The sequence below is a fragment of the Astatotilapia calliptera genome, chromosome 16, assembly GCF_900246225.1.
Source record: "Astatotilapia calliptera chromosome 16, fAstCal1.2, whole genome shotgun sequence".
Taxonomy (NCBI): domain Eukaryota; kingdom Metazoa; phylum Chordata; class Actinopteri; order Cichliformes; family Cichlidae; genus Astatotilapia; species Astatotilapia calliptera.
In genome coordinates this window covers 29,843,362-29,870,341 of record NC_039317.1, presented here as the reverse complement: position 1 = coordinate 29,870,341, position 26,980 = coordinate 29,843,362, and the positions used below count along the sequence as shown (strand labels likewise).

Below are 26,980 nucleotides of genomic sequence, written 5' to 3'. Positions count from 1 at the left end.
CAGTGGGCTGGTTTCAGTCATTATGCAAATGTACTGTTTATAAGTTTTGGGGAAACCTGCAGTCAGCTGAGACTGAAGAAGTCACTTGGATGAGTGACGAAACGTTTCTCCCACAAAACGCTACATCCAGATGAACAGAATCAACTTTTGGAGATTTACTTTCCTGGATGATTGAGAATGCATCAAGATGTAATGCACATCTTTGTCTTAGCTGTTGATCTTAGCTGTATTTGCCTGCTTTCAGTCTTCCTTCTGTTTTGAAGAGTATCTCTGCCTTTGCCACTGTGAAGCAGCCATAAGCTGTAATTTATTCAAAAGATGAGCGCGGCCACCATAATACCACACATTGATTTTAGACATTTTGAAGTCTAAGACTAGTCCAAAAGTCTAAAGGCAAAATTAAACAATGGACATGATCTTATATGAAGCAATTTGATTGTTTCAAATTTCACTGAGTGTCAAATTAGTTTTATTCAGTATGGCTAATGTTAGCAGTGCTAGCACCAGTAGTCTTAGTTTCTGCAGGCTATTGTCCACATACCTGTGTAAAATGTGGTTGTACATTGCTTTGGTTGTGTGGATATATGTCATAGCACCCTGACACAGTCTATATAGGATTGTTCATTTTCCTGTAACTGGTTACTGTCCACCTCACAGGGAGACGGACACACTTTCGTCTGTTTGCAGCCCCGATTAGAGTCTTGGAAGCAACAGATAAGGCCAGTTGTGCTCCCGTAAGATAATACATCTGTTATTAATCTATCTTCTCATCACAGAACCAATGTCATTTATTTGAGCATTTTAACATGACAGACTATAGAGATTGACACGAGGCAGACTGAAGTGGAAATGAGCAGAACTGCAGTTTTGGCATTTCTGAGTTGGCTTAACTTTCCACACTTTGCAACTTTGAAGTATCCTCACTGTAGCATCAGTTGGTGAGAAGCAGTGTCTGGTTTTCACCACAGTATAATTTGGTCTAAAGTGCTGTTTGTTTGGGGGTTGTTTTTTTTGGCACGCTCACATTGTCCTTTAAAGGATAGTTTGTAACAACAGGTCTGTTATGAGCAGCGCTTTCAGTTTTAGGCAATGTGAACTGTGAGACCTTATGTACATGGGTGTGTCCTCTCCATTGATATCAACTGGCTAAATGGCTGTTATCAGCTCTTATCAATCCCAGACCTGCTAACAGGCGGATTTCAAATCATTCAGTGGCGGTTGTCGCCCTTGTTAAATAGAAATATTAAAGCAGCGTTTCAGTCTTAAAACAATGGACTTGTGTGGCGTGAGTTTGAGGCCAGGCTTCTGAACTTTGTTTTTTTTTTTTTTTCTTCTTTAAATCACTCTTCACTTAAATTTTTCACAAGTTACTCGGTTACGTTATTCAATTACATCACATATTCAGTTACAATACATCTTTTTACAGCGCACAACAGATGCTTCAAAGCTCAATTTGCTGCAGTACCTTGCAGCAACTTGTACTACTGGAGCATCTATATTCATTGCTGCACATAAGTGCTAGAGTCCTTCTGTGTAATCTGCATTGCCCTGTGGTCTTTTCACATTCTTCTTCACGTTGTTTCCTTTTTCCCTCAAGGTCAAGAAAGTGTTCTGAAAAGATGAGGGACGCATCTATGGGTGTGATTTGTGTACTCCAAAAAATAAAAACCCTCCTATGCATCATGAAAGCAAACAATAAAGTGTAAATGTGCACAGATCAGAACCACATCTTTGCACGTCGAGCCGAACATGTCTCACTTTAAAGTTATCCAACCAGGAGGATAAATAAACCTGTTTTATTGCAAGGGTCTGACTTTACAGACATTCTTTACATCCTCTCAAATTTCATATGAACAATCCTTCAATAACAACAAGACTCCTCCCTTTATCCCCCCCTAAGCCCCATCATCCCACTCTGTCACACCAGCGCTCTGCATGTTCTCCTTCACTACATCCATGAATCTTCTTTGTGGTCTCCATATTCCACAGCTTTGTTCAGTACGCCCACACTCCCTCTGCATGTATCCAGACTATAGCAGCCTTGTCTCTTTTCAAACTGCTCGACATCTTGGTTCATCCTGGTCACTCCCAGTGAAAATCTTCTGTCAGCTCAGCCCTCCTGTCTTTTGTTAGTGCCACAGTCTCCAATGCATACATCAGAGCAGGTCTTACTACCATCTTGTAAACCTTTTTTTTTTTTTTTTTTGCCGCCATCCTTCTTTCACAAACCACTCCTGACACTTGTCTCCACCCACTCCATCCTGCCTGCACTCTCTCCTTCACCTCTCTGTGGCTTTCGATGGTTGACCCCAGGCAACTGAACCTCCTCCACCTTCACTCCCTCTGCTCTTTGCACCTTCATGTTTCCACCCGTCTCCCTCTCACTCACACACATGTATTCTTTCTTACTTCTACTGATTGTCATTCCTCTTTTCTCCAGAGATGTGACCCCTGCCGCACACCTCACCAAAGCTGGCTGTGGGGTGGCTGTGGCTCAGGTGGTAGAGCAGATGAGCTAGTGACTGGAAGGTTGGTGGGTCGATCCTTGGCTTCCCCAGTCTGCATGCCAAGTATCCTTGGGCAAGATACTAACCCCAAGTTGCTTGGGGTTAGTACACATTCACACTCCGACTCCATTGGAGTGTGAATGTGTGTGAATGCTTAGATTGTACTTAAGTATAGAAGGAAGTGCTTGTATGAGTGGGTGTGAATGGGTGAATGAGGCATGTTATATAGAGCGCTTTGAGTACTCCGGGAGAGTAGAAAAGCTATATAAGAATCAGTCCATTTACCATGTCCTGCATATATTTCTCTGCCACCCCGACTTCCTCATGCAGCACCACAGTTCCTGTCTTGGCACACTATCAGACGCTTTCAGTGAAACTCATTCTGACCTCCTCTGTACTCCATCAACTCTCTCAAACGTCACATCTGTAAAGCTATTTCATTTCTTAATTTAAAGTTTCACTGCTGCTCACTGATCATCACCACTCTTCTTAACCAAACAACTCATTCTAACATCTTTATTGTATAGTTATCAGCTTCTATCCGTGTCGTTACCACAGCTCTGCAGATCACCTTTATTCTTGAAAATCAGAACCTGTACACTTCTCCATTTCTCAAGCATCGTGTCACTCTACACAAGACTGTGTTAAACAGTCTGATTTAAAAAGCCTTCTCTCGTAGACATCTCTATATCTCCATGGGAATCTCATTTGAGCCTTTCTGCTCTTCATAGCTGTCCTGTCTTTACTCATCCTCTACACTTCCCGATTCACTAACCTTACTCCTCATCCACCCATCAATTTGGTAATCAGTTTAAAAATGTTAAATGCAATGTTGTAATATTTTATGCTAAATTAACCTTAAATCTTCAGTTTCTGCACAACAAAGCCAACCTGCCTGTTTAGTGAAAGAACAAACTTAGGCGGTTTTGATTTGTACTGCTTTTTAATGTGTTTTTTTTTCCATCAGAAATAGTAAAAGCCATACAATGTAGCAAACCAAAACAACATGACAAAGCTCTATACAGGAATAGTAGCTCATTCACACACATTCTTGGGTCCAGACTGATCTGTCTAGAGTGGGCAGACGCCACTGGAGTGTCCATCTTGGCAAACAAATGACTGACATTCAGTTTCATGGTTAGGAAGTCTTTTATCTTTTTTTTCCCCTCAAGAAGGAGTTTGTAGGCAAAAAAAGCTTATTTGTCTTATAAGCTGAGCCAAGAGGCAGTCGTCACGTGAAACTCGCACTGATATCTTCCTATGGGCTTCTCTGCGGAAAGGCTGGTTTAAATGAGTCATGAAGATGCTGTGCACAGATTAGTCAACAGGCCGACTGTTACAATTTGAGTCGAGCATGCAAGCTCCTGCTAATAAATAATGGAACATTCTAGTCAGGTATAAACTCCTGGAAGGGCTCCGTTGCTTTTTTCCTTTTTGGAGACGTAGGTTTGAGTCCAAATAGGCCCCCAAACTAACCCTTACTTATGTTGCATCATGCTGCCATAGGTGGGAGTTTTCATTGCCACTCATTCCTTTAATTAAAATTGAAAAAGCAAAATAATTTTGTTTGTCAAGAAAACTACAAAATCATTTAAGTTTTGTCAGTGATCAAATTGTGTTAACTCAATATTTCACAGCTAAAACACTGTATTAAATTAAAAGTGGCTCCTTTGTAGTGATCCTTTTGCACCACACGGGGGAAGCAGCTACTTACTAAACTGACTTGGTTTTGCTGTTAAAAGCCTCAGACCTACTGTGAGGCAGTGTGAAAGTAAGGACCCCCGATAGTCTGCCTGAATACACGCAGGGACATGACACAGGTCTGTCAACAGCTCCCCTCCACTCGGTTGACAACAAAAACACGGATAATACTTTAACATTTCAAGTGCTCTAAACTTGGACAACGTATTTTCTCGGCAGGTTTTAAGTTAATAAAACAGCGGCGTTGGCATCACTTTAGGATAACTCCAATTTGGATTTTAGTAACAACCATTTTTCATACAAAATATTTCCCCCAAGAAAACAACAAGAATGTTAACAAAAGAAAATAATGCTGTGAAAAAAACATTCAAAAACAACAGTGATACCCCTTTTAAAATGCACACACTTTACACCTTTATATACGTCAATGCACTTGACTTTAGCCAAAATAAAAGCAATCTTTTCTTCTTGCTTTCAGTAATCTTGATGTATACTTTATAATACATGTATACAAGATAATATAGAGCAACAAAGCAACAAAAATAAATATCTTAAGTCACTGTTTGGAAGTTTATATATATATATTTATATCTATATATGTATATTTATATGTATAGCTTACTTTTGGGTAGGGTGAGAGCTTCTTTCATCGATGGAAACTTTGAGCAGAGAAAAGTGCAGAGCAGATTTAGAGGACCAAATCTTTTTTCTTTAAAATAAAGATCGTCCTCACAAAAACTGCCCTCGGCCCTTCAATCATGAGTGAACGGTGTGGCTGCGGAGGCTGAACAGAGGATGGTGGCAGACGGGAAGCAAACCCCCCTCCTCCACGCTTCTCTGATACAATCAATGCCTTGTGGATGCAGTGATTCAGTGGCCTGTTCTATAATATTTTTTCTGTGGTCTCACTGAATGCAAGGTTCAGCTGATCTCTTCAGGCTCAAGCTGCACATCAGTCGCATCTTTAGCTACACTACGAACAGGGAAGGACCTGTGGTATTTTGGCTATTTGCATATATTAAGACGGCGTGGATATGTTTTAGGTTCTTCTTTTTTTCTTTAAAAGCTCTGCATTTAGTTAAGAAAGTCAGGCACCAAATGTTATCTAGAACAGTCCTACTCAAAAAAAGCAATCTAGAGTATTTACACAACCCTTACCAGCTGCAAAAAATCTTTTTTTTTTCTTTTTTTGCAAGATGGCAACGGTGCAGAATTGACCTACAGTATCAGTACATACAGAAAGAAACAGTATTTTTTGTTTAAGCAGCCATATTTGTTTTACAAAAGAATACTTCCGACCCTCATAGTCAGTGGCACGCTATACCCGCCCTGACTGCTTTTTTAAAATCTTTGGTTGACCAGTCAAGAAAGCCTGATAGATTCACAATCCACCTTTTACATCACACTACTTGACTTCTTCTTCTTTTTTTTAAAAAAAACAAAAAAAGAAACAGTTGCTAAAAAAATAACATTTGCACACAATGTCATTCCCTCTTCCTGTTCATGAGTTAACCCTGCCCGGGAGGTTAAAGTCGCCTCCCTTGCCCATTGTCACACACAGCCACGCCTCATCCTGCACTTCCTCTGGTCCATTCTGGAGTCCATCCAAGATTATAAGCAAACGCATGCAAGCCGCGCACACACGAACACACTCTCAACACACACGCGCACTCATTCTTTCACAACTACACACGCGTTGGCTTAAATGTGAAAGAGCAGGAAAAATGAAGCGATACGTAAAACTGAAAGCCGAGAGCGTCTGTGAGGTTTAAAAGAAAAGGAAGGAAAATAACCAAAGTTATTTTGAAAAAAAGCGTGAGGGGTTTTTGCTGACAGCGCTCATCGTTTCTGCGAGGTGATCATCTTCGAGACGAAGTTGACGATGGCGCTGGCAGGTTGGTCAGGGTCCAGCTCGGCGAAGAGGTGGCTGACGTTGTCTGTTGTGCTTCCCTGCTTACGCGCCACAAACCCGAACAGCCTGAAACATCAATATTGGAGATTTCGTCATTAGGGCTGCCATTTTCATTCATCAACGACTTAAAGCAGATTTACAGACACTTGAAGGTATTTTTGTAAATGTGTGTTTGGTTTTGTTTATTTAGTTTAATCTCTTCCGAACTGAAGCCATCGACAGGAAGTCGTTTTTGAAAATACATTACCTGAACTATTGCCAGGATGTACTTCATTATAATACCAATAGTACCCTTAGTACAAAGTACTAAGTGAAACTGAAAATGTTTGTTCCTGCTTCCCATGGAGGTGAGGTTTTTACCAGTTACCAGAGCGTTATTACAAAAATTACCTTTTAAGTAGTTCACATTAGAGCCCCACTGACATAACAGCGGATAGTATCTTTGATGATATATCGTTACGTGGTTGTAACAGCCAACTAATCAAAGTTTAAAAAGGAAGGAAGAGATGGAAGTAACACCGACCATTGTGTTGATGTTACACAATCCACCAGAGGGCACTGTGTAACTTCTCTGTTTGCAATGTGTTTGAAAGACTACAAACACAAGCAGAGTGTGAACGAATAATCAGCAGGTTGGAAGAGTAAAACAAACTGTTTCTTTTCAAACTTCAACGCCATATCATCTTAGTAAGGACTCAAATTACTACACGAAGCAACTGTTATGGGTGCGTCTGACAGAAACTAAATATCAGCATCGGTCAGTCTCTTAAAAAGAGTACTTTCAAGTATCAAATGTTGACTGAAAGGAAAGTTTACTTACTTGGCTGTTCCTCCCTCAGGCTTGTTCCATCTGAAATTATTTAAAAGTATTTTGTTTAAGGTCTTAACTAAACAAAACCAATGTGCTACTTGGACTAGCTGAAATCACGGGCTTTAAACACACTTGAGGAACTGAAAACAAGTCGCTAATATTGTTCTAAGTATTTTAATGGCTCTCTGTACTCACTTTCTGTCCTGAGGGTCTATATCACAGAACGTGACAGTGTTGGTTGGGTAATGGCGTCGGAAGAAAAGCCTAAAAAAGATGTAAATGACACAAAACTTAAAAATTGAAATGTCCATTCTGTGGACTTGCATGTCATATACTTTTATACAGCTTTTAAACAGAGCAACCATTGATGATTTAGGCTGATTTGGTCAATATGAACTTTAACCTCCTAGGACCTGCGTCCACATATGTGGACATCACATTTTGGGTTATTTAGACTAAAATACTCAATTTTGCTCTACAAGGGCCTGATATCCACTTACGAGGACATTATACTGCTACTGTTCTATCAAAATTTTAAACGAATATCCTCATATGTGGCTCTTATTTTTCTTAAAAACAAAATAAGGTTAAAAAAAATCTGGTAATTCTTTGTTTTTACATTCATCAGGCCCCAATCAGCCCAAATATCAAAGAGAAATAAAAAATGCATGTCGTGGAAGAGTTCGGGTCTTAGGAGGTTAAACTCAGACTGTGCCAGTTATGCAAGGGCTCTACTTTTTCTCGTGTATCACTACACATCAGACCGGTTCTAAATTGTTCATTCCATCAGTACCAGTAAGCTATCTCTCTTTGTCAATGCTAGCATGCTTTTCCTGACAGCCGTGCATTTAAAAACATTAATGTAAAACTTGTGGAAGCTGAGCTTCTATGATAATGCTCAAAGTTCATGTTTTCAAGCATTCGAGTAGTGAACTTGAATGCTTAAAATCACTCTTCCTGTTAAAAATGAGTTCTTCTTCTCTGCCGTCACCAAGTGCTTGATCACAAAGTTGGAGTTTAGGGTTGCTTTGAGAAAACTGCTGCTGTGAACTACCACTACATAAATAAAAACTGAAACATATGATGCACATGTCCACCCTTTTTCTTCTGCTTATCTAAAGTGCTTTTGGTATGGCCACAGGCTAAAGGAGAGTAAGACTTCCTTTCTCCCCAAGATCTTTTTCCATCTCCTCCCAGGGAATGTTGAGATATATAATCGTTCCAACAAATTCTACTGTGGGCTCCTGTCCCAGCTGGGTGTGCCCTAAAAACCTCAAAAGGGAGGTATCCAGGATACATCTTGTTAAGACGCTCAGATCACCTCAGCTAGCCCCTTTTGACACACTTTTGACACTGTGCTCCTCACAGTATCTCTAAGGGTGAGCACAGCCACTCAACAAAGGAAACTCATTTTGGTCGCTTGTATCAGCAGTGTCATTCTTTCTGTCACTACCCAGAGCTCGTGACCATCATTGATGACTGGGACATAGAGCCACTGGGTAGTCAAAACCTTGGTCTTCTGGCTTAGCTCTCTTTCTACAACAGGCCAGTACGTCTGCTTCACTGTTCTCTAACACCCTTCCAAAGCTCAGCACCCAAATGTAATGATGATATGCAGATGTAATAATAGGGAAAGCTGTGAAATAGTTAATAATATAGTGTATAAAAATTCTAATACTTTAATTTTCTCTATTGTTTTGTGATTGTGTTCAGTTGCTCATATTCATTAATTCCAGCCCTTTAAAGACATATTTATATCTTAAAATACGCTGAGATGTCAAAGGCTCGTCAAAAATATGTCTGCGACAACATATGACATGCAACGTCTACACTTGTGAGACATCAAACACCTCATGTTTAAGATGGGACAGGTGTGGTTTAGACTTACTTCCTCTGGTTGTCAGTGAGTGTGATGCCTTGTGAGGACACCTTGAAGTGCACAATGGTGGCAGTAGGTGGAGAAGCAGCAGCCAGTGTCTCAGATATGGCCTTAGCGACAGCCTGAGGCCCTGTCAGTGATTCCATCTCCACTGAGTTGATGTAGAGAACATTGCATGCTGTAAAGAGAGCAGACATCCCAGCTGGATAAATGGTGTCAAACCCAATCGTGAACAATCTGTTCATGCAATAATGTTGACATTGTCCTCATTAGAGTGCATGCTTTCTGCAACAAGGCTGGGGTTTTAGAAACCAAACAGATCATTCCACATAAAACATTCTGTCTGTTATGGAGCGCAAGCTGGACGCTAGTGTTAAAAGACATGTTCTGGGGAAATCTGTCACACGGGACTGTTATTTATTCGTCTTCATTTGTGGAGCATACACGGACAGACAACACACAGACACGATGCACATTCCAGTTGTAGGTTTCCAAATGAAAGTGCACTGGGTTTACCATGGGAGTCAGCAGGGGCCCTCAGCACTGGGACAACAAGAACGTCACGTTGTCAGAATGAGTGACAAAACACACTAATGACGCTGACAATTATGTCCAAGAACCTCAAAACTTGGCTGACTGTCTTGGAATGTTAAACTTAAATAACCTAATGACTTTTAATACTGAGGAGGAGGTTTTACCTGCTCCTTGTTTCAGCCTTTCAGCCATCGGGTTTGCTGTTGTGACCTCTGGTACTTCCTCAGTGAGCTCTGATTTACAGGAGAGAAAGTTTAAAGTTTACCGTTTTGGGATGAGGACTCCATCAAGGGTCAGATTTTCAGTTTTTTAAAAAAAAAAAAAAATTTTTTTAACTGTAAAGATTTGCTTAAGAGTAAGACAGAAACACTTTTAAATGGAATACATGTTACACAGAACACTTATTGCACATACCTGTGGTGGGGATGACTAGTTTGCATGGGAGGGCCAGTGGTGTTATAGCATGTTGGTAGACCAATGCAGACAGGCAACCTGTCAAAGAGAAACAAGTTTTTATAAATGTTCAGCTTTACTTAAAGGGAGTTTTGAGTTGCCATGAGAAAGTTTGTGGATTTTTTTTTTCTCATATAACTGGATCAATTCTGCCGCTTGGTAGTTTTCTTCTTAGAGTGCCAAATCACAACAACAGTCAGCCCAGGGTGCTTTATATTGCAAGGTAAAGAACTACAACAATGGAACAAAAACCCCAACAATCAAATGACCCCCTTAGAGGAAACACTTGTTGACAGTGGGAAGAGAAAAACTCCTTTTTAACAGGAAGAAACCTCAGAACCGGGTTGAAAAGTGATGGGGGGAAGACAGGTGGAAGAGAGGCAGAGATCAATAAGAACTAATGATTAAATGCAGAGAGGTGTATAAACACATAGTGAGTAAAGAAGAAACACTGCAGTGCATCATGGGAAGCCCCCCAGCAGCCTAAGCCTATTGCAGCGTGACTAAGGGAGGGTTCAACGTCATCTGATCCAGCCCTAACTCTATGCTTTATCAAAAGGAACATTTTAAGCCTAATCTTAAAAGTAGAGAGAGAATCTGTCTCCTGAATCCAAACTGGGAGCTGGTTCCACAGAAGCTTCCAGTTTGAGAGTGTTGCTTTCTTCAGTTATAACAACCATCTTGACACGTGGTATAGATGACCTGTAGCTGGTTAATTGTTTAACAAGATTGCTGACATTAGGTTTTTATTATGGTGACCCATATTAAAATTATAAATAAAGAGGTAAATGTATGTGCAGGTAATCCCCCCTGAGCATTTTGACCAGTCTGAAGCATGAGCTTTTGACTCTTATAGTGACTTTTTCTTGTAGGTTTTCTACAATAGATAAGCCCTATTTAGCTGCTTTTCAAACCTTCTGTTTCCATTGGGCAGGCAATCTGATGAAAGCTAACTTAAAGGGAGGTGAAGGGAGTTAAAAGGCTTCTTTTAGGGAGTGTATGAACTGAGGGGCTGCATCATGGCCAAGGATTACTGAAAACTACTCTATTAGTGTCGAAGAATACACATTTAGATTTTAAATTAATCATAATGGATCCCTCGTTAACTAAATCTGTAGTACGCCTGACTTCTTACACAATGACAGCTGAATCTTTTAATTGGAGTTATTAATGTTACTTTTAAATGGTGGAGGATTATGGATAAACTTCACGAGCTCTGAAAGAGGGATTCAAAGGACTCAGGTTTAATTGTTCATTGTTGGCTGTAATGTCACACTGAAGTAAATTTAAAAAAAAAAAAAAAAAAGATGACAGGAAAAAACAGTTTTGTGCTTTTGTGTTAGTTGAAATTAAAGAAATACAAGCAAAAACTCCACTAAAGAATAAGAGCGATAAAGTGAGTTACAAGCTGAAGACAAGAGTGGAACAGAAGAAACGAGGAGCGCGAAGGCAAAAGTTCACAGAAGTTGGTCTGCCCCTTTAGTGCATGCAGACGCGCACGCACACACAGCCGTGTAGTGTAATTAGTAGGGAGAACACGAGAGAGATCACGTCACTCAATACTATAATTACAGCAGGATTAGACGTTTTCAAACTTGGAAAGGGGCTCAGATTTTCAACTGACACACAAAAGAGAGAAAGCGCTCGTGCTTGACATTTCCTACAGACTCGTTATGTCACTGCTAAGCTGTTAGTGTATGTTTTAGAAATGAAAGACAGCAGCAAGAGTGCTTCCACTAACCAAAGTAAGGCTCGTTGGGGCAACCTTTCAGCTTCACTCCTTTAGGGCTGCTCTCGATCAGGAAATGCCTCACCAGTTCATTGGTGATGTCACCTGCAACAAAAGAGCCAAGCAGTGCGTGAGTCCAGGCGGGTAATGCACCAGCTGAATCACATTCAGACATCGCCTCATATCTTTGGTATTAAGGTACTAACATTCATGCTGCCTCCAACAAAACAAGAAGGGCTGCACTAAACACAGAAGTAGTGTGTGTACTGAATATTTGGCACATTTGTAACTGCTTTGATGTACTGCCCACCGTCCTCCCCCTACCTTTCTTGTTCGGATGCACAGTGGGTGGAGGAGACGCCACCTTCATGGCTAGGCCATAAGCTCCTTTGAAGGAGTGACTGTCCCGGATAACAAAGGCTCCGGGCTCCCTGTCCTTCAGCAGGCTGATGGCTGGAATACAGAGAACATAGAGTTACTTTAGAACATCAGGAATCTGGGAGGTGATACAATAACCTACATGCTACTGCTGAGTCGGTTTATGGACCGACTTAGATGGATTGATGTTCCAACACTCACCTCAAGATAAATTAAGATCTTTTAACAAATCTTTAAACAAATTTCCCATGTGTGGGACTAATAAAGGTTCTTAACATCTACTGACTGTTAATCTGACATCATCAACAAGCCACATTTCATTTGTGCCTTTCTCAACAACCAAAACTCGAATGTAAAAACTCCTCGGCCGTCCGTTTCTGATAGCATGCTGTTGCTAGCAGCTCACAGAACGACTCGCCTGTGCCTCATTATGGCCTCACAGATGAAATAACAGTCGCTCTTTACTTTTGCTGGGTTCAGATGACACAACAAAGATGTAAAGCAGCACCAATCCAAAGATTTAGGCTATAATGGATAAGAGAGAAAAAGCTAGTAGTCTTGGGTACAGTGTAATGCATGAAGTGATACATCGGCCAAAGGACAAGCAGTCCAGATCTGTCCTCTTAGTATGATCTAGTGTTTGTTTAAATTCTTGTCTTTAGTTGTAATTCTCTGGCACCTCCTTCCTGATTATATCAAATAGGGGCAAAAGGCAGCAAAGCCAGATCTGCTCTGTGTTTATGTAGAAATGTATGTATCCTGGCCAAAGTCGGCAAGAATCTTTGAGCCTACAGTCACCTCATACCACACGGTGACCATCTTAAAGTCCTAAATGTCATACAGAACTAAGTGAACCTGGCATTAGTCTTGTTATTTATCTATTACATGCACTTTCCTCTGTGTTATGTCAATAAGTTGTAACAAAGCTCAGTATTAGATTACATTGTCGATGTGCAGGCCCCTGGCAGGTTGTTGTTAAAACATGGAGAAACTGCATACTACAGTATACAAACCACATGTTACACAATTATGGTTAGAAGCTTTATTTGTTACAATAAGTACTTAACAAAAAGAAATGCATTTGAGGGAAAGAAAAACTGGACAATTTGTCCACAATGAAAAACCTCTTTATTATTCCACCAGCTAAATTTAGGTGATGGAATTTGGAGGTCGGAAAAGTCATTAAAGAATGAAGGTAAGCCAAGGAAGAAGGTGGCATGAAGTCAAAAGTGAAGCATGAGTAAGAGTAGGATGAAATGAGTCCTGACCCTTTGTTTAAAAAAAAAACAAAAAAAAAAAAAACTGCCGTTGGTCTGCATTTTATTAGAACTACAACTTCTAACATGACACTTTGCTTCAGACACTCCATTGTTCACAGAGAGGAGCTTTAGAGCTTTAACTTCACTGTTTAGTTCAATGCCCAGGCCTGTCCACATGTGACAGTTTAAGCAAGGAAGATGGATGAGATGAGCAACACATGCAGATGTTCCCTAATTCTCTGCATATGGTGTGGCTTTCTTTCTGGGAGTGCACTGCACTAAGTATAAACTCTCCGTGTGTCTGATGTCATCGCAGTTGAGCATATGCTTATGTTTAACATGATATAATCCATTACAGGCCAGTCACTAGCTGCTGACCTCACAGCTAAAACACACGAGGACAGAAATGTTTTGTGTATGCTGCTGCATGCATCGTCAGTATTGTGCACATGTGTACGTGCATTTATCAAAAGAGATGACGTTGCCGGGTCCAGTGACTTACATCACTGACATTCAGAACAATGACTTGAGTTTCAACAAAGAGTCCTTTTAGTGCAACTCAAAGGATTCAGAGTAATACTCAATTAAACCATGCAGCCCAAGTCATTTCTATAATATGCTCTGTATGTTCACCACAATAACGTTTGCAAAAGTACTGCTCACAACACAGCTGATATGTTACGCTGCTAATGATGACAGCTGCTTCTGTTCCTTAATGTTTGTCTAAATGTTTAAAAGTATGACATAAATCCACCCACTTGGATGGATCTATATTTGATTAATATAATAAATGAGGTCTTTTGACTTCCTACCTTGCTCTCTGGAAATGTCAGGTTTGTACCAGAACTTGGACGTGTCTTGAACAAACTTGACGTTCAGCCTGCTGTCGGGGCTTCCATCTGCAACAAAAATCCAAAGATGTAACAGGAAATCACAAAAATATATCCTCTTTGCCTTGACTGTGAATTGGATCGGCCAAGATATAAAACGGATGTCACCCCAAACACTCGAAACTCATTTAAAAAAACAAAACATCAATGCTGATTTGTGGACTGCTGTTTTTGAAACCCTGACTTCACCATAGTGGTGCCAAACTGTACTAATTGTTTAATTCTAGAGTTAGCTGGCTAGCTTGCCAGCAAGATCAAGCAAGCAAATCCATAGTTTACTGACATATTACCTCGGATGCTAATTTTGCACAGTTGACAGTTGATCAGTTTAAATCCGGTTTGTAATTTTCATTTTTCTGGTCAGAGTCTGGAAACTTTTCCATCGCACTTCTATATACAGTTTATGGAATGAACCCCTTAAGAATCCATAAATTGTATGTACTTACCAGTCATAGTGAACCTTGAAAAGTCAGAAAGTGTGTGGAAGTAGCTGGGATTGCCTCCTCCACTCATTGTGGGCATCATCTTCCCGTTCATCGTGCCATAGGACAGCGCTCCGTTTGGTCTATCGCCGCTTGACATGCGCCTCTTCTCTGGAAGCTGGGGCTGAAATCCAGGGGCTGGACTGCCCTGCCTGAACCCTAAACCCATCCCCATCATCCCTCCATCTTGGTAGCCTGCAGGTGAGATGGGGAATGAGGGAGTTGGTGGTCCCTGGTAGCCCGAAGAACTGCTCTGTCGTGACAGGTTCCCATGTCGTTCATCTGGTGTCGTGTAACCACTGTGCATGGGGTGACGGTCTAAACTGGGGCTTCTCTGGGACATCTGAGAAATGGAGGGGTGACGGCCCAACACCGGACTTCCTTGAGCCTGTGTGATCGATGGCTGTCGGCTGAGCACAGGGCTGCTCTGAATAGGCTGACCGAGGGACGGCTGTCTGCTGAGGACTGGGCTCTGTTGGGGCCCTGGCCCCATAGCAGCCTGCCTGTTGAGGACTGGACTGCTCTGCGCTCCCTGAGATGGACAATGACCGAGGACGGGACTGCCACTGAGACCCGACACGCCCACTTCAAAGCCATTAGCTGGTGATGTCTGCTGGCTCATGGCGGGAACTTCCTGATTAATACTGGGGCGCTGCTGGAGGACGGGGTTGTTAGTAGAGCCAATGATGTTGGTCTGGATCTGTTTACTGGGGCTTCCATGGCCGAGTGTGGTCTGAACTGGTTCTGAACTGGGCGGGTTGGGATCTGAGGATGCATAGCTTCCTAACAAGGTGCTGGGACCCAGGTAAGGTGGTGTGGGTGTTGCAGTGCCAAGGTAGGAGGAGGTTGGAGAGCTAGAATCCAGGTAGGATGAAGTGGGGGTATTCAAGGCTTGATATGATGGAGTAGGAGTGGGGTAGGCACTCTCTGTAGGCTGGGAGCGGAACCCGGAATCAGTAGTGGGTTGGGACGGAGTGCTAACACTGCTCTCTGCTACAGGGTGATCGCTGAAAGAGAAGCGAGAGAAGTAAATAAGCGTGCGTAATAATGCAGTATAGCTTCTCACGGAGGAGTACAAGTACTCAAGGAGAAGGCTAAACATGACTATAAGACAGGCCCATCTTACCCCGGTGAGCTCTGTATGGGACTGCTGCTGGACAAAGGTGGGTTCAGTGTGTGAGTGGTGGTGGGACTTTGACTTCTCTGCTTGGTTGTAGCATCTCCCAGCGGAGTAAGGCTTCTATGTGATGTGCATGGCTCTCCTCCTGCCACTGCTGACTTGGCGACAGACTCCACATAGCTTCTTGGTGCTGTATATGAAAGACACGCCTAAATAAATAAAAGCTCTATACTGGGTTTCTGATTTTCCAGGGTGGGGTGCCTCATTATTGTCCATAAGGGTGATAAAATGCAAATAATAGCCTAAAGTGGTACTTAAGACCACTCCGAAAAGCAGCATACACTATTACTTAACTCTGATGGCAACTAAAAATGGGAATGGCTTTGCCGAATGTGACACGTGGACGGAAAAAGACTAAATATGTTGAGAAAAATGGGGTGGAGAGGGTTAAAGTGAATGATGATATGTGGCATTATACTGGAGCTCTTACCTTCCTCACCCTCACTGCTTTCATCATCTGTGAAGCATCATTGGGATAAACCAAAGAACAAAATGTTGTAAAAAAACCAAAAAAAAACCAAGACGTATCAAGGGGGTTGGAAACTTTAGTGTTTGGTGTCTTTAGGGAAAGAAATATTAGCAGCAGTTAAATGTTGTCTTGTCATTTTTAACCAAACTCCTTTTATTTCTGTTTCTCAGCTCATCTGAACTAAAATGTATGCTTATAAAATGATCTTCAGTTGTATTTATATACGTCATTAGAAGGGAGTGGCAACTTGACTCTCATTTATCGATAACCAAAGGTGTTTGCATCACCAGAATCTGAAACTGTTGCAACCAACCTGAGCCTGTTTGATTGAGGAGGATTTCTGCTGGGTTGTGGGGCTTCAAACCCAGGGCTGACAGTGGAGTCTTGGCAAGACCAGGAGGGGAGCGACCTGAAGAGATACCAGACATTTATCACCGCGCACCATGGTACATTACAGACCTCTTGACAGCTGCTACCTGCTCACACAGTTTAACACTAACTCATCACTGGTTTTAGAAAATTATGAGGCAATCTAATTAACTTAATGTTTAAACCTATTAATGTTAAATTAACAGGTGAAAAGCTGTCAAGACACAGTATTGCATTTCCATCAATTAGCACACACGAGTGCAGTGTTTAGAAGGTGCCCATGCCTCATGCTCTGATGGAGGGGCAAAACATGCATGTGACCAGTAACGGGGTAAAACACGAGCTTAGACAGTCTCTGCTGTACTGACACTGGAGGGAAAGATAAGAAGAGGAATATGTTACTTCTTAGGCTTTAGCCATTAGACCTGTGTTACTCTAACAACAAATATGTAATACTCCTGTTGAGTCTTTCCAAAACATTACCTATCTTACATCTGTTTTTTTTTTTTTTTTTGCAATGCCCACTTCTCTTTTTTCCCCTCCAGCCCAAATTAAAATAAAATCAAGATAACAGAATTATCAGATCAAGACACTCTAGCTGGGTAAGACTGACAGGGGAAGGGAGGCAATGCAGTGAAATAAGGCAGCAACATGACCCCAAACACAATTGACAACAATATACACTGAGAGCAGCAGCTCTAGAGAGTGTAAAAGTTCATGATAATGGCTGTGCTGTGTGTGTGTGTTTGAGTCTGCATGTCCTAATCTGTAGAGTTTTAACTGTACGTGCTGCTCTCGTGTGGTTCTCATGCCAAAGCGGTGCAGGATTGTAGTACATGGCGGGTAATGGGGGCGAGGGGGTCGTTATGGCTGACGTTGTGGGACAGTGGAACTCCAGTAGAGCCGTGCATCCTCCACTTACCAAAGAATCCTAATCAATTCTTTGTACTTGAGACCCTGATGTGTCACCTTTAATTAGTGGTTTTGGTGTGTGTGTGTCTTTAGAGCGAGGGAGGGACAGGTGATTTGAAGACACACTACTCAGAAGACAGCTTGGTGGGAAATAAATCCGATGTCACGTGCGCTCATCATTTAGCCAACCGTGCGCTTTCAACAGGTTTTGCAAAAGACTTGCAAAACTGTTCTTAGTTAACTGGTAACCAGTTAACACCAGTTTGTGCACAGCTGGAGGAAAAAAAGTTTTCTGGCCCATCTTCATGTTTTTAAACCCAGTCCAACTATTTTTTTTCTCCCTGTTTCACAAACATTTAAGTTTGCTTTGTGAAAAAAATGTGCAGCTCCGTATGACTGAGACGTGTTCCTGAGCAGTGTTCCTAGTTTAAGTGGGAGGAAATATCTTCGGCCACAAAATAAGTGTTAAAAATACAGTGTCTGCGTTTTATAACTAACTTTTATGGGAGTGCCCAAAGAGGAGATACGCAAGAGAACTGGATGAGGTAATTGGCAGAGCTGGCTAAGACACTGTTATGTAATGCATGACCTTTTTTGTTGGGTGTGTGAGAGACTAAGAGGGGGTAGATGTATGTATGTGGATATGCTTTCAAACTTATATGCTGGTTTGTCTACATAGTTCTTGTCAAAAACTCTGTCCAAGTTACAAACTCATTTGTCAACACTAATAAAGCTTATCCTGTTTTATTATCTTTTTTACTGTAACTGGAGAGCATACTTTGCTAAACAAACCTCGTGTCCTACTGAATTTGATTTGAAACAGTTGGTGGGGAAGATAAACAATCCAGTGTTAACTGAGGTCATAGATCGAGTGTTAAGTTGGGTTATCCTCTCACAGAATTCTATATGTTCATTTTGCGACCAGGAGAGTCGCCATCTGCTGGCCATCAGAAAGAATGCAGGTTCAGTGCTGGATTAAAAAAGGCTAAAAATAATAATTTGTTAAATTCCAGGATATAAATCTTGAAAAAGTAATTACACCTGAGCTCCACAGTGCCCTCTGTCAGCCGGAGGGGGGACTTACATAGGTTGAAGTAAGGGGTTTGCGGTGAGACGGGGAAGGCAGGGGTTTGGGGAAACACCTCACCACCAACTGTGGGTGTAGGACTGATGTGACCTCCTTCCAGCTCCTCAAAGGCCTCTCGATAGCTGTGCATATTTTTCTGGAGTAGGAAAAGAGATGAGATGAGAAGAAAAAAAGAAACTGCCATCGCTGGTGCAGAGAAAATGTGAAAAGCAGTTCTAAAATGTGCGTTTTCTACCTCCTTTGGCCGTCCACCGGGGTTCATCGCTATGGCGTTGACAAACTCTGGTGAAACACACCGAATAGGAGAGCGAAGTGGGACATCAGGAGACGTACTGTCATCTGGTCCGTTCTGGTTCTGGCCTTCGCTGGTGATGCGACGGCGGGGAGCAGCTGTGGGCTCATCCAAGGATGACACACGGGCCTGGACGCCTAAGAAAAGCAAGTGAGTGTTACAACTTGGCAAAAGCTTGCTGCTTCTCTTTTATCCGCCTTCACTCAATCACTTCCATCAACGCCACCGAATGTTAATGGTTGTCAGCTATCGCTATTGCTCAATGCACAGGCCACTGCGTGTGTTTTGCAGACAATCAAACCAGGCAAAGCATCGGCAGGAGCCCGTGGTCCTTTCAAATTTAACATGCACATACAAAAAAAAAAAAGTTACGAACGGATTAGCTGCTCATCAGAAGAAGAAGCCTGAAGGTCAACAGCGTTATTCAGAAGAAACCCACACCATGTTGGAAATGTGGCACACAGAATGATACTCCCGTCTTCTATGCAACAATTCTTTAATACTAGGACAAAATGTTCTGTTACAAACTCTTTGATGTGCTGGTGCAAACTGAATGTTTTGGCTGAACTTCAGAGCAGCCAATAAGCTGATTTTTCCTAATCTCATTTGAACTGAGAGGCAGAGAGAAAAGCTAGCAGCATAAAACAAACAGGATTGGAGTAAAGAGGCTTTTTGTATGCTAATATTCAGCAGCATTGACTCAAAGGATTGAGGGAGCAATACCTGAAATGCTGGCCAAAGCAGAAAAAGCCAGTGCCAAAGATTAGCACTGGCTGCCCAGTGCTTTGAAACTAGATGGAGGTCAATGGGAGGAAGTGAAAAGAAGGAAAAAAACATTAAGAAACAAAGAGGGGAGTGGGCGGATTATAAATGCTGTGAAGGTGCTTGTTCTCAAGTGGCTGTTTACAATTTTTAACAAGTATCTTGTTTCAAATTTTGTCACCAACTCTTCTCCTGCTTCTACCTTTATGTTTATTTATGCCTCTAATTCAGACCTAAATGAAAAGATGCCTTGTACAGGTGGAATATCCTTACAGGGAGATAAAGTTTAGTCCCTTTTTTTTTTGCTACGTTTTTAAAGTCAGCACTAACCAGCGAGCCCCAACTATTCGCAGCCTATGTACATATTCTATCAGCCACTGGAGCCATCCTTTTCTGGACCATTTTACACTGCAGCTGCTGGCAGATCATCTTCTGCTCTGGAGATCGGGTGTGAGCTAACCAGAACCCAGAACCTGCAGCAGGTGTACAACAGGTTCACAGAGACTGCAACGCAAAACAAAACCTACCAGCTGTCATTCAAGACGGTGGAGTTGGACTCTGTCCACTCAAAAAGCTGCAACAGAAAATAATGACTGTATATATACAGCATATAGAATTCCTTAATTGTTATAAGAAAGCGTGCACCACCCTGCTGCAGATTCTGTGGGAAACGCTGGTGTGACCGAGCGCTTCTCTCATCCTAACACTGGCAGATGATTTTGTGGACATCTTGAAAGCCTGACTGTTGTGGAAACCTAAAAATGTTGATATTCCCTTCACTCGGCTCCACTTTGAAGTGAGACAAAAAAAGACTTGGCCAAATATCTTAGGAGAAAAGTTGGAGATAGCAGCTATAAAAATGTAGCAGTCAGACAGTCGGGATTAAAGTTATCAGGCACTGCTTTTACCAAAACCTGAGATGTTAAAAATAATTTCCTGTGAGTTATCACCAAAACTGAATAGAACTTTCCAAATGCATGCGTTTCATTTTCCTGTTATTAATTTATGTATCTAAGTCATTCATCAATTTTAAAAGGCAGAAATCGGTGCCGGCGTAGGTGGAATGCCTCAGATATTTCAGCACTGGCCAAAATCTTCATCCAGACAGCTTTAAAAGTATGCAGTCTACACCCCCAGAACAGAAACACACCATCACACCGAGCCTGGAAACTGACAACCAGATGTACCCATGATACACTGCTCTACAGCGGAGCACTGTCAAACACCATGCCGTTGCCTTAGCGACCGCTAATAGTTTCCAGCTGGGGCTGCTGGTAATCCCTTGAACTGATTTTTTTTTTCTCTCATCTCCTATTTCTGAGCTTTTGAAAGTCCAACTATATCATGGCATTGATTCGAAAAACAAACTTGATCGGTGATCCTGTGGCGTGCTTTTTCTTTTCTTTTAAAGTGAAAAACGCCGTTTCCATATGTGCACCTCTGCAACTAAGAAAGGGCATTTAAGGCCAGACTGAGCAGACTGTATTACTGGGAAAGTGTTCAGATCAATAAGAGAACTGAGCTGTCTTAATGATCTGCACTTTTGCGTGACATTTGCGTGAATAGTTCTGGGAGTTTGTTGTATATAAATGTCATGGCTGTAAATATGATCTCAGAGATTATTCCAGTTCTATCCTAGATCATTTTAACATTTAACTGTGATGTAGTGTTGCATCACTGCAAAGGATATTACTGTCTGTGGTGGAGAGGCCAGACTGACCCCTTACACAGAACAATCCTGTCTGCATTGTGGTCACTAGTTCTCAGGGGACATATAGCACTTTAGTGATGTTTCCAACTAGGACTGTGGTCCCTCTTTTACATTCGGTGTCTTTTGTCTGGCTTTGTAAATCTTGAAAGTAGCACAAGAGAAAAAACTCAGCCTTGAATGAGCCCAGTGTATCCTGGCCTCGGTATTGTTTCCCAAGTTTGGCAAAACGGATCTTGTGACATGCACTCTCCTGGCAAGGGACAGAGCCTCCTTTGTGCTTCCTCTGTGTCGTTCTTGTGAAACTTTAACATTATCCAATTGAGGGTTTTTTTCCCCCTTCTTTTTGCACCACTGTTGGGGCGATTCCCTAACCTTGAAGAAGAAAGCGGCTCAGAACAAACATAGATGAAGTGTGAGGGTGTACGAAGAAAGGAATCAGTGGTTAGTTTGATGATGATGCACCTCAAACGTATAAAAGGGAGGAAGTGGAATAAAAAGACAAAATGAGCAGATGGGGGCAGTCTAGTATTAAACAAGAAAAATGGTTAAAAATGCAAACCAAAGCCCACATCAGTCAAAGGCAAAGCAGATACAGAATCGGTTTGAAGCAACACTTGCAAAAGAAGAAGAAGAAGAGGGGATCTCCTTTCTTTCTTTTTCCTTTTTTTGAAGTGTTCCTTCAGACAGGATGGGAGAACCAACCCGAGAGGGAGTGAGAACGGTGGTGCTCAGACTGAGAAGAGGTCATGCTGGGGATGACACTTTGGACACGAGCCGAGTACTCTGGGGTAAACAGATGAATGATGAAAGAAAGAAGAGTGATGAGGAAACTGAAAAAAGGAGATGGGGGATGAGGGGTCTGATAAGAACAGCAGAACGAGGAGATAACAGACATTTTCTGTTCGTATAAAAGATGCTTTTTCCTGAAAACAAGAGTGAATCACACACACACACTAAAAAACCCAGAGGTAACACAATGTTGCCTTCACAGTCCCCAAACAAATTACATAAGTATATTTCTGTTTTAAAGAAAGTAAAAGGTATTTTTAATTCCTGATGTTACAAGAACAAAAACTACCATTTTGTGCTCCTTAATGTAAAAAGTGTTCTACATTCAAATGGCAGCAGAATGAAGTATTGTTGATTCTGGAAAGCCTCATGTTCGCTATCTGAGGTCATGGCTATCGCACTTCGTCATGTTGACTTTGTTCAATTTCTTGCCATTCTGCAGGATGTCTCCCAAGCTTATCTAGGGATAGTCAACCTGCTGGACTGGAGAGAACCCTTCCTGTTTGAGCCTGAGTGACGGGGACTGATGATGTGACATGCAGGAAATGAGATAAGGGCTGAACAGTGTTTTCCAAGAGAGATGTGTATACAGTGCACAGATGATGGCATCAACTCTACTCATCACTACATTATTCTACATTTGCTGCCAATTATGAACTAAATGTACAGTGACGGTCATGTGAATGAGTTTCCATCAGACTCCTTGATGTCCTGTAAAAAACTAACTACAGCCTGCGATTAAGTAATATCTAGACCCACCTTTAGCAGCAATAGGTTTAAGTAATTATTCACTGTGTGAGTTCATTAGTCTCACACTTCATTGTGGAGGAATTTTGGCCTGCTTTAGTTCATTGACGTTTACAGGAATTCATTCTTGCACAGCCCTCTTAAGGTCTCACTACAGGAGTTCAATCATGATTCCAAAGGTTCTGTGGGTGCAAAACAAGCCAAAGTCATCCGCCCTCTCCCACTGTGCTTCATAAATGGTATGAAGCTTTTGTTGGTTTTTGCTCGACATGCTGCCGTGCATCATGGCCAAACATCCGTCCAAAGGACATTGTGCTAGAAGTCTTGTTGTTTGTTTAGATGCAACTTTTGTAAAATCACAACATGCAGTGATGTTCTACCCCCTAATTTCCTATAGAAGCAGTAAGGGGGCATTTATTTAGGACTGCAAAGTGTCCTGTAAAAACTTTTCACATGACTGTAACGGGGGGCTGTAGTAAGAGAGTTTGGCCTAGTCAGTTCTGTGCCAGTCCTCATGGTAGAAATTTGGACAATTTTGTAGAAAGAGACAATGTCAGCTGCTGAACTCTTTAGTAAAACAGTCTCTACATTTTAGAAACGGTATCTGTCAGCTGTATATAAAACACTAGTTAAAGAGCTTAATGACACATAGTAGAAAATAAAGTAACGCTTTTTAGACAGAAAGCTCATCTTATTTTTTACTTTCAAAGACATCAACAGTTTGCTAAATTGGAAGTATTGGAGTATAAACTTCCACAGACTGTGCCACTTCAAGCAATTTAGTTTTTGTTGAATGTCATATCAAATTGACTACTTCGTGGTTATCGTGGCTGAACAAAAATAGAAAGTAAGTATTATTGACACACATAGTTGAATGTACTGTAGGTCAAGTTCAGTGCCCATACATCAATCTGTAGTAAAAATGGATTTTAACGGGGTTTTTTTTAACATGCCAGAAAGAATACAGAAAGCTGTCAGATCATATACAGCAAATACCTTTGAAGATACAACCTGCAGCATTATCATAAGTTTTAAAATCTATACATATATAAGGGTCAGCATAAAATAAACTGTGTGATCTTACCAGCCACTCTTTGGGCCACCAGACCTTCAATGTTAAAGACCTCATCAGGCTCACTGTCTCTTGGCTGGGGTGATGCTGAAGATGCACTAGGGCTTTTCTGGGGTTCAGAGGCCTCTGCAGACTGGGGCAGCGTTGTTGGTGGGTAAGTGCTGACTGTCTTGATCTGGCAACTTACAGTGGGGGAGGCTTGTGAGGAAGTACTTGTTGAAGCTGTTCCAGAGGTGTAACTCGGAGATCGTTGGACAGGTGCAGGTTCTGATGTACTAGGCTTCACAGGCGGTGATGAGTGGCTGGACATGGGGCCTGAAAAATGGGTGTGAATGGTGGAATCAGGCAGGTAGGAGGGCCTGGTTTGGTTCTGAGAAAAGGATGGCTGTGTGGTCACTACAGCAGAGTTTTCGCGCAATGGAGCACTTTGGGACTTTGTCACCAGCGAACGGCCTGGCTCCAGGTCCAACATAAGGAGATTAAGAGTTTCAATTGATTGCTCAATCTCTTGTTGCGAAGCGCTGTGGCGATGAGGGAACTGTGGCAGGCTGTGGTGGCTAGGCATGGTTGCAACAGTGGGAGGCGGACTAAAAGTGAGGCCTTCAGTTACTGGCTCTTCTGGCACTCCGAACCGCTGCCAAACATTGAGACCACGCTGGACGGCATCCCTGCTACTAGTGGTGCGAGTGGGAGCTTGTGGCATTGACTTTAACTCTGCACCAAAAGACTGAGAGCGGTACAGACTGCCATTCTGAGTAGGCATGTAACTACCAGAGAATGGGGTAGAATCACTGTGGGGCAACGTGACAGACTTGCCAGATATGCCAAGCTGTGGTTGGACGGTTTCCAGAGGCTTTTCTGGGACGTTGCGCTCCAGATATGGCACGTGGTCCTGACCATTGATAATGGACTCAGACTGATAGTAGAGATCAGCTGGTGTAGCCCGCCCATCTGTGGAAGAGAACGTTCCAAGGCTGTCAACACTGTTGCCCTCTTGACTGGTAGGAAGCTCATCATCTAGAATGTCGGTCTCACGGTCAATGTTACCATGCCCATTAACATGGACCTGTGCGGGCACCAGGTGAAGCATCCCTCCAACAGCGGATGCCGGAGCTGATAGGAAGGCCTGTCTGTGCATGGGCCCCTCCAAGCCACTCAGTAGCTGCTCTAGCTCCTTTTTCTCTTGCGGACTGATAGACTGTTGGGCAGGTGGAGCGTGTTGATGGACCGAGGGTAACTCCTCACCCACAGGAATGTGTGTCTGGTTCACTGTGGAAGCCGGAGGGGCTGCTGTTGCTTCATCAGTTCGGTCGGTTTTGATAGAGGCAGTAGAGTTTCCTGAGTCGCTGCTCACAGACAAGGCATGGTCAACCGCAGGTAAAGCATGTTCAATAGCAGAGGGTGGAAGGCCGTTCGATGTGACTGCTCCGTCAACAGATTCTTTTTTGCGTACTTTGGCATAGAGGCTGCCATCCAGGGGTCCTTGGGTATGAATGACTTCTAAAAACAAAAGTATGAAAAAGCATCATTAGGATCACATTAAGCCAAATACAACTATTAAAGATGCCTACATTTTCCACAAACCTTAAATTTTTTGTTACCCAAGTATTTTTAGAGCCACAGCAATTTGCACATTTATTTCTGTAATTATTAATCTTCAAAATATAAACACATGGGATTCATCAAGACATTAAGAAGAAGAAAAAAGTGTGAGGAACTATCAGAGATGCTGGATATCAAGAGGTTCTGTGGGTATAGCCAAAGCAGCTGCAGTAAAATTAAACACTGGCTCGTGTCCACCTATTCTACCAGCTTCAGGAAATGAGCCGGGTCTGTGGCATGCGCTGTGGAAAAAACGATGAAATCACGAGGGTCTGCCTTGCACTTTCTCAAGCCAATTGCATTAAATGTGTCACCTGAGAAATGCTGGTATATCAGCAGATGAACTGGTGGTTAACTTGTTTTTTTATGATCCCCAAAACCGCAAACATGATGGTCTCATATAAAATAAATAGATCTCTATACACGGCAGATGTAACCTGCTGAGTTGTTTCTGCATAAGCCAAGATTGAAGTGCCGCTGCAAACAAGCACAAACACGTGCACACACACACACACACTGACACATTATATTGTAGATCCAAACTCAGCCACAAGTCTAATGAAGAGGAAGTAGGGTGCCCTAAACAGAAAATTTTAGTCATCACTGGAAAAATCTGCCTCACTGAGTAAGGAAGTCCTGCAGGCTTTTTCTGGCCTATGCAACTGAAAGCAAAACAACAAAAAAAAGGCTGAAAACACGTGTGTATTTATACACATGAGCTTACATGCTCGCTTTTTCCCCTCTCTCATCCAGCCAACTCAGTAGCCCAATGCCAACTGAATTAGCAACATTTTCATGTGATCCGTAACAGGAATCCAATCTTCAAGAATGTAATGCCAACAAAAATCATGACCGACATCCTGTAACACCATTTACCGACAGCTAAACACGCTTCAGGAGAGTAAAGAGGAAAAACGGTACCTTCTCAAACAATTCCTCTTCCACTGTCTATGAAAGTTCCTCACTCATAACGCATGAATAGGCACGCCCTGATAACAAAATCAGATTTTACAGCTGGAAAAGAAGCTGCACAAAGACGCTGTCTGTATCTCGGTACCTTATAGAGATCTCCATCTCAGCTTTAGTGAATACGGGGCTCTGTAATGGAGCTCAGTGGGTGTACACAAGCCAAGTACTGCAAGGTCTCCTTGACTGGCCAGAGGCAACTTGCCAAGGGAATGGCACACTGTCAGGGTGCTGGTGGAAACAAATCTGGTGGCTCCTGGTCACAAAAACATCGGTTTTCTACTACTGAGCCGCTAACGAGTTCGGTAGATTTTTGGGGCACATGCAGAGAGAAAGACGTTATGGTAACCACTGTTATAGTGTTTCCGATATGGCCCGCTGCAGATTTACAGCATTTGGAGGCTTATATTTGATGTATACAGTAGCAGCAGTTAAGTCAACTCACTGTATCAATACTCAAGGCTGTTGCCATAGTTACTACACACAG

At 42.2% G+C, this 26,980-nt stretch overlaps 1 protein-coding gene across 2 annotated transcripts in view; it reads right to left on the bottom strand.

Annotated features, from left to right (window-relative positions):
• Positions 1-3,431: 3,431 nt before the first annotated feature.
• tns1b (tensin 1b) overlaps positions 3,432-26,980 on the bottom strand; it is a 161,412-nt gene continuing 137,863 nt past the window's right edge. Inside the window, exons 18-35 of one of the 2 annotated variants that reach the window (XM_026143668.1) lie at positions 23,938-25,425; positions 22,020-22,100; positions 18,788-18,981; positions 18,550-18,688; positions 16,498-16,593; positions 16,146-16,172; positions 15,662-15,845; positions 14,500-15,542; positions 13,976-14,062; positions 11,851-11,979; positions 11,539-11,631; positions 9,759-9,836; positions 9,509-9,577; positions 9,327-9,353; positions 8,820-8,988; positions 7,127-7,195; positions 6,941-6,970; positions 3,432-6,186 (exon numbers count right to left, since the gene is read on the bottom strand). In XM_026143668.1, the coding sequence (XP_025999453.1) occupies positions 6,048-6,186; positions 6,941-6,970; positions 7,127-7,195; positions 8,820-8,988; positions 9,327-9,353; positions 9,509-9,577; positions 9,759-9,836; positions 11,539-11,631; positions 11,851-11,979; positions 13,976-14,062; positions 14,500-15,542; positions 15,662-15,845; positions 16,146-16,172; positions 16,498-16,593; positions 18,550-18,688; positions 18,788-18,981; positions 22,020-22,100; positions 23,938-25,425 (4,142 nt within the window). In that variant the 3' untranslated portion in view covers positions 3,432-6,047. The remainder of the gene's footprint in view (positions 6,187-6,940; positions 6,971-7,126; positions 7,196-8,819; positions 8,989-9,326; positions 9,354-9,508; positions 9,578-9,758; positions 9,837-11,538; positions 11,632-11,850; positions 11,980-13,975; positions 14,063-14,499; positions 15,543-15,661; positions 15,846-16,145; positions 16,173-16,497; positions 16,594-18,549; positions 18,689-18,787; positions 18,982-22,019; positions 22,101-23,937; positions 25,426-26,980) is intronic. The other variant, XM_026143669.1, reaches the window with a different exon arrangement.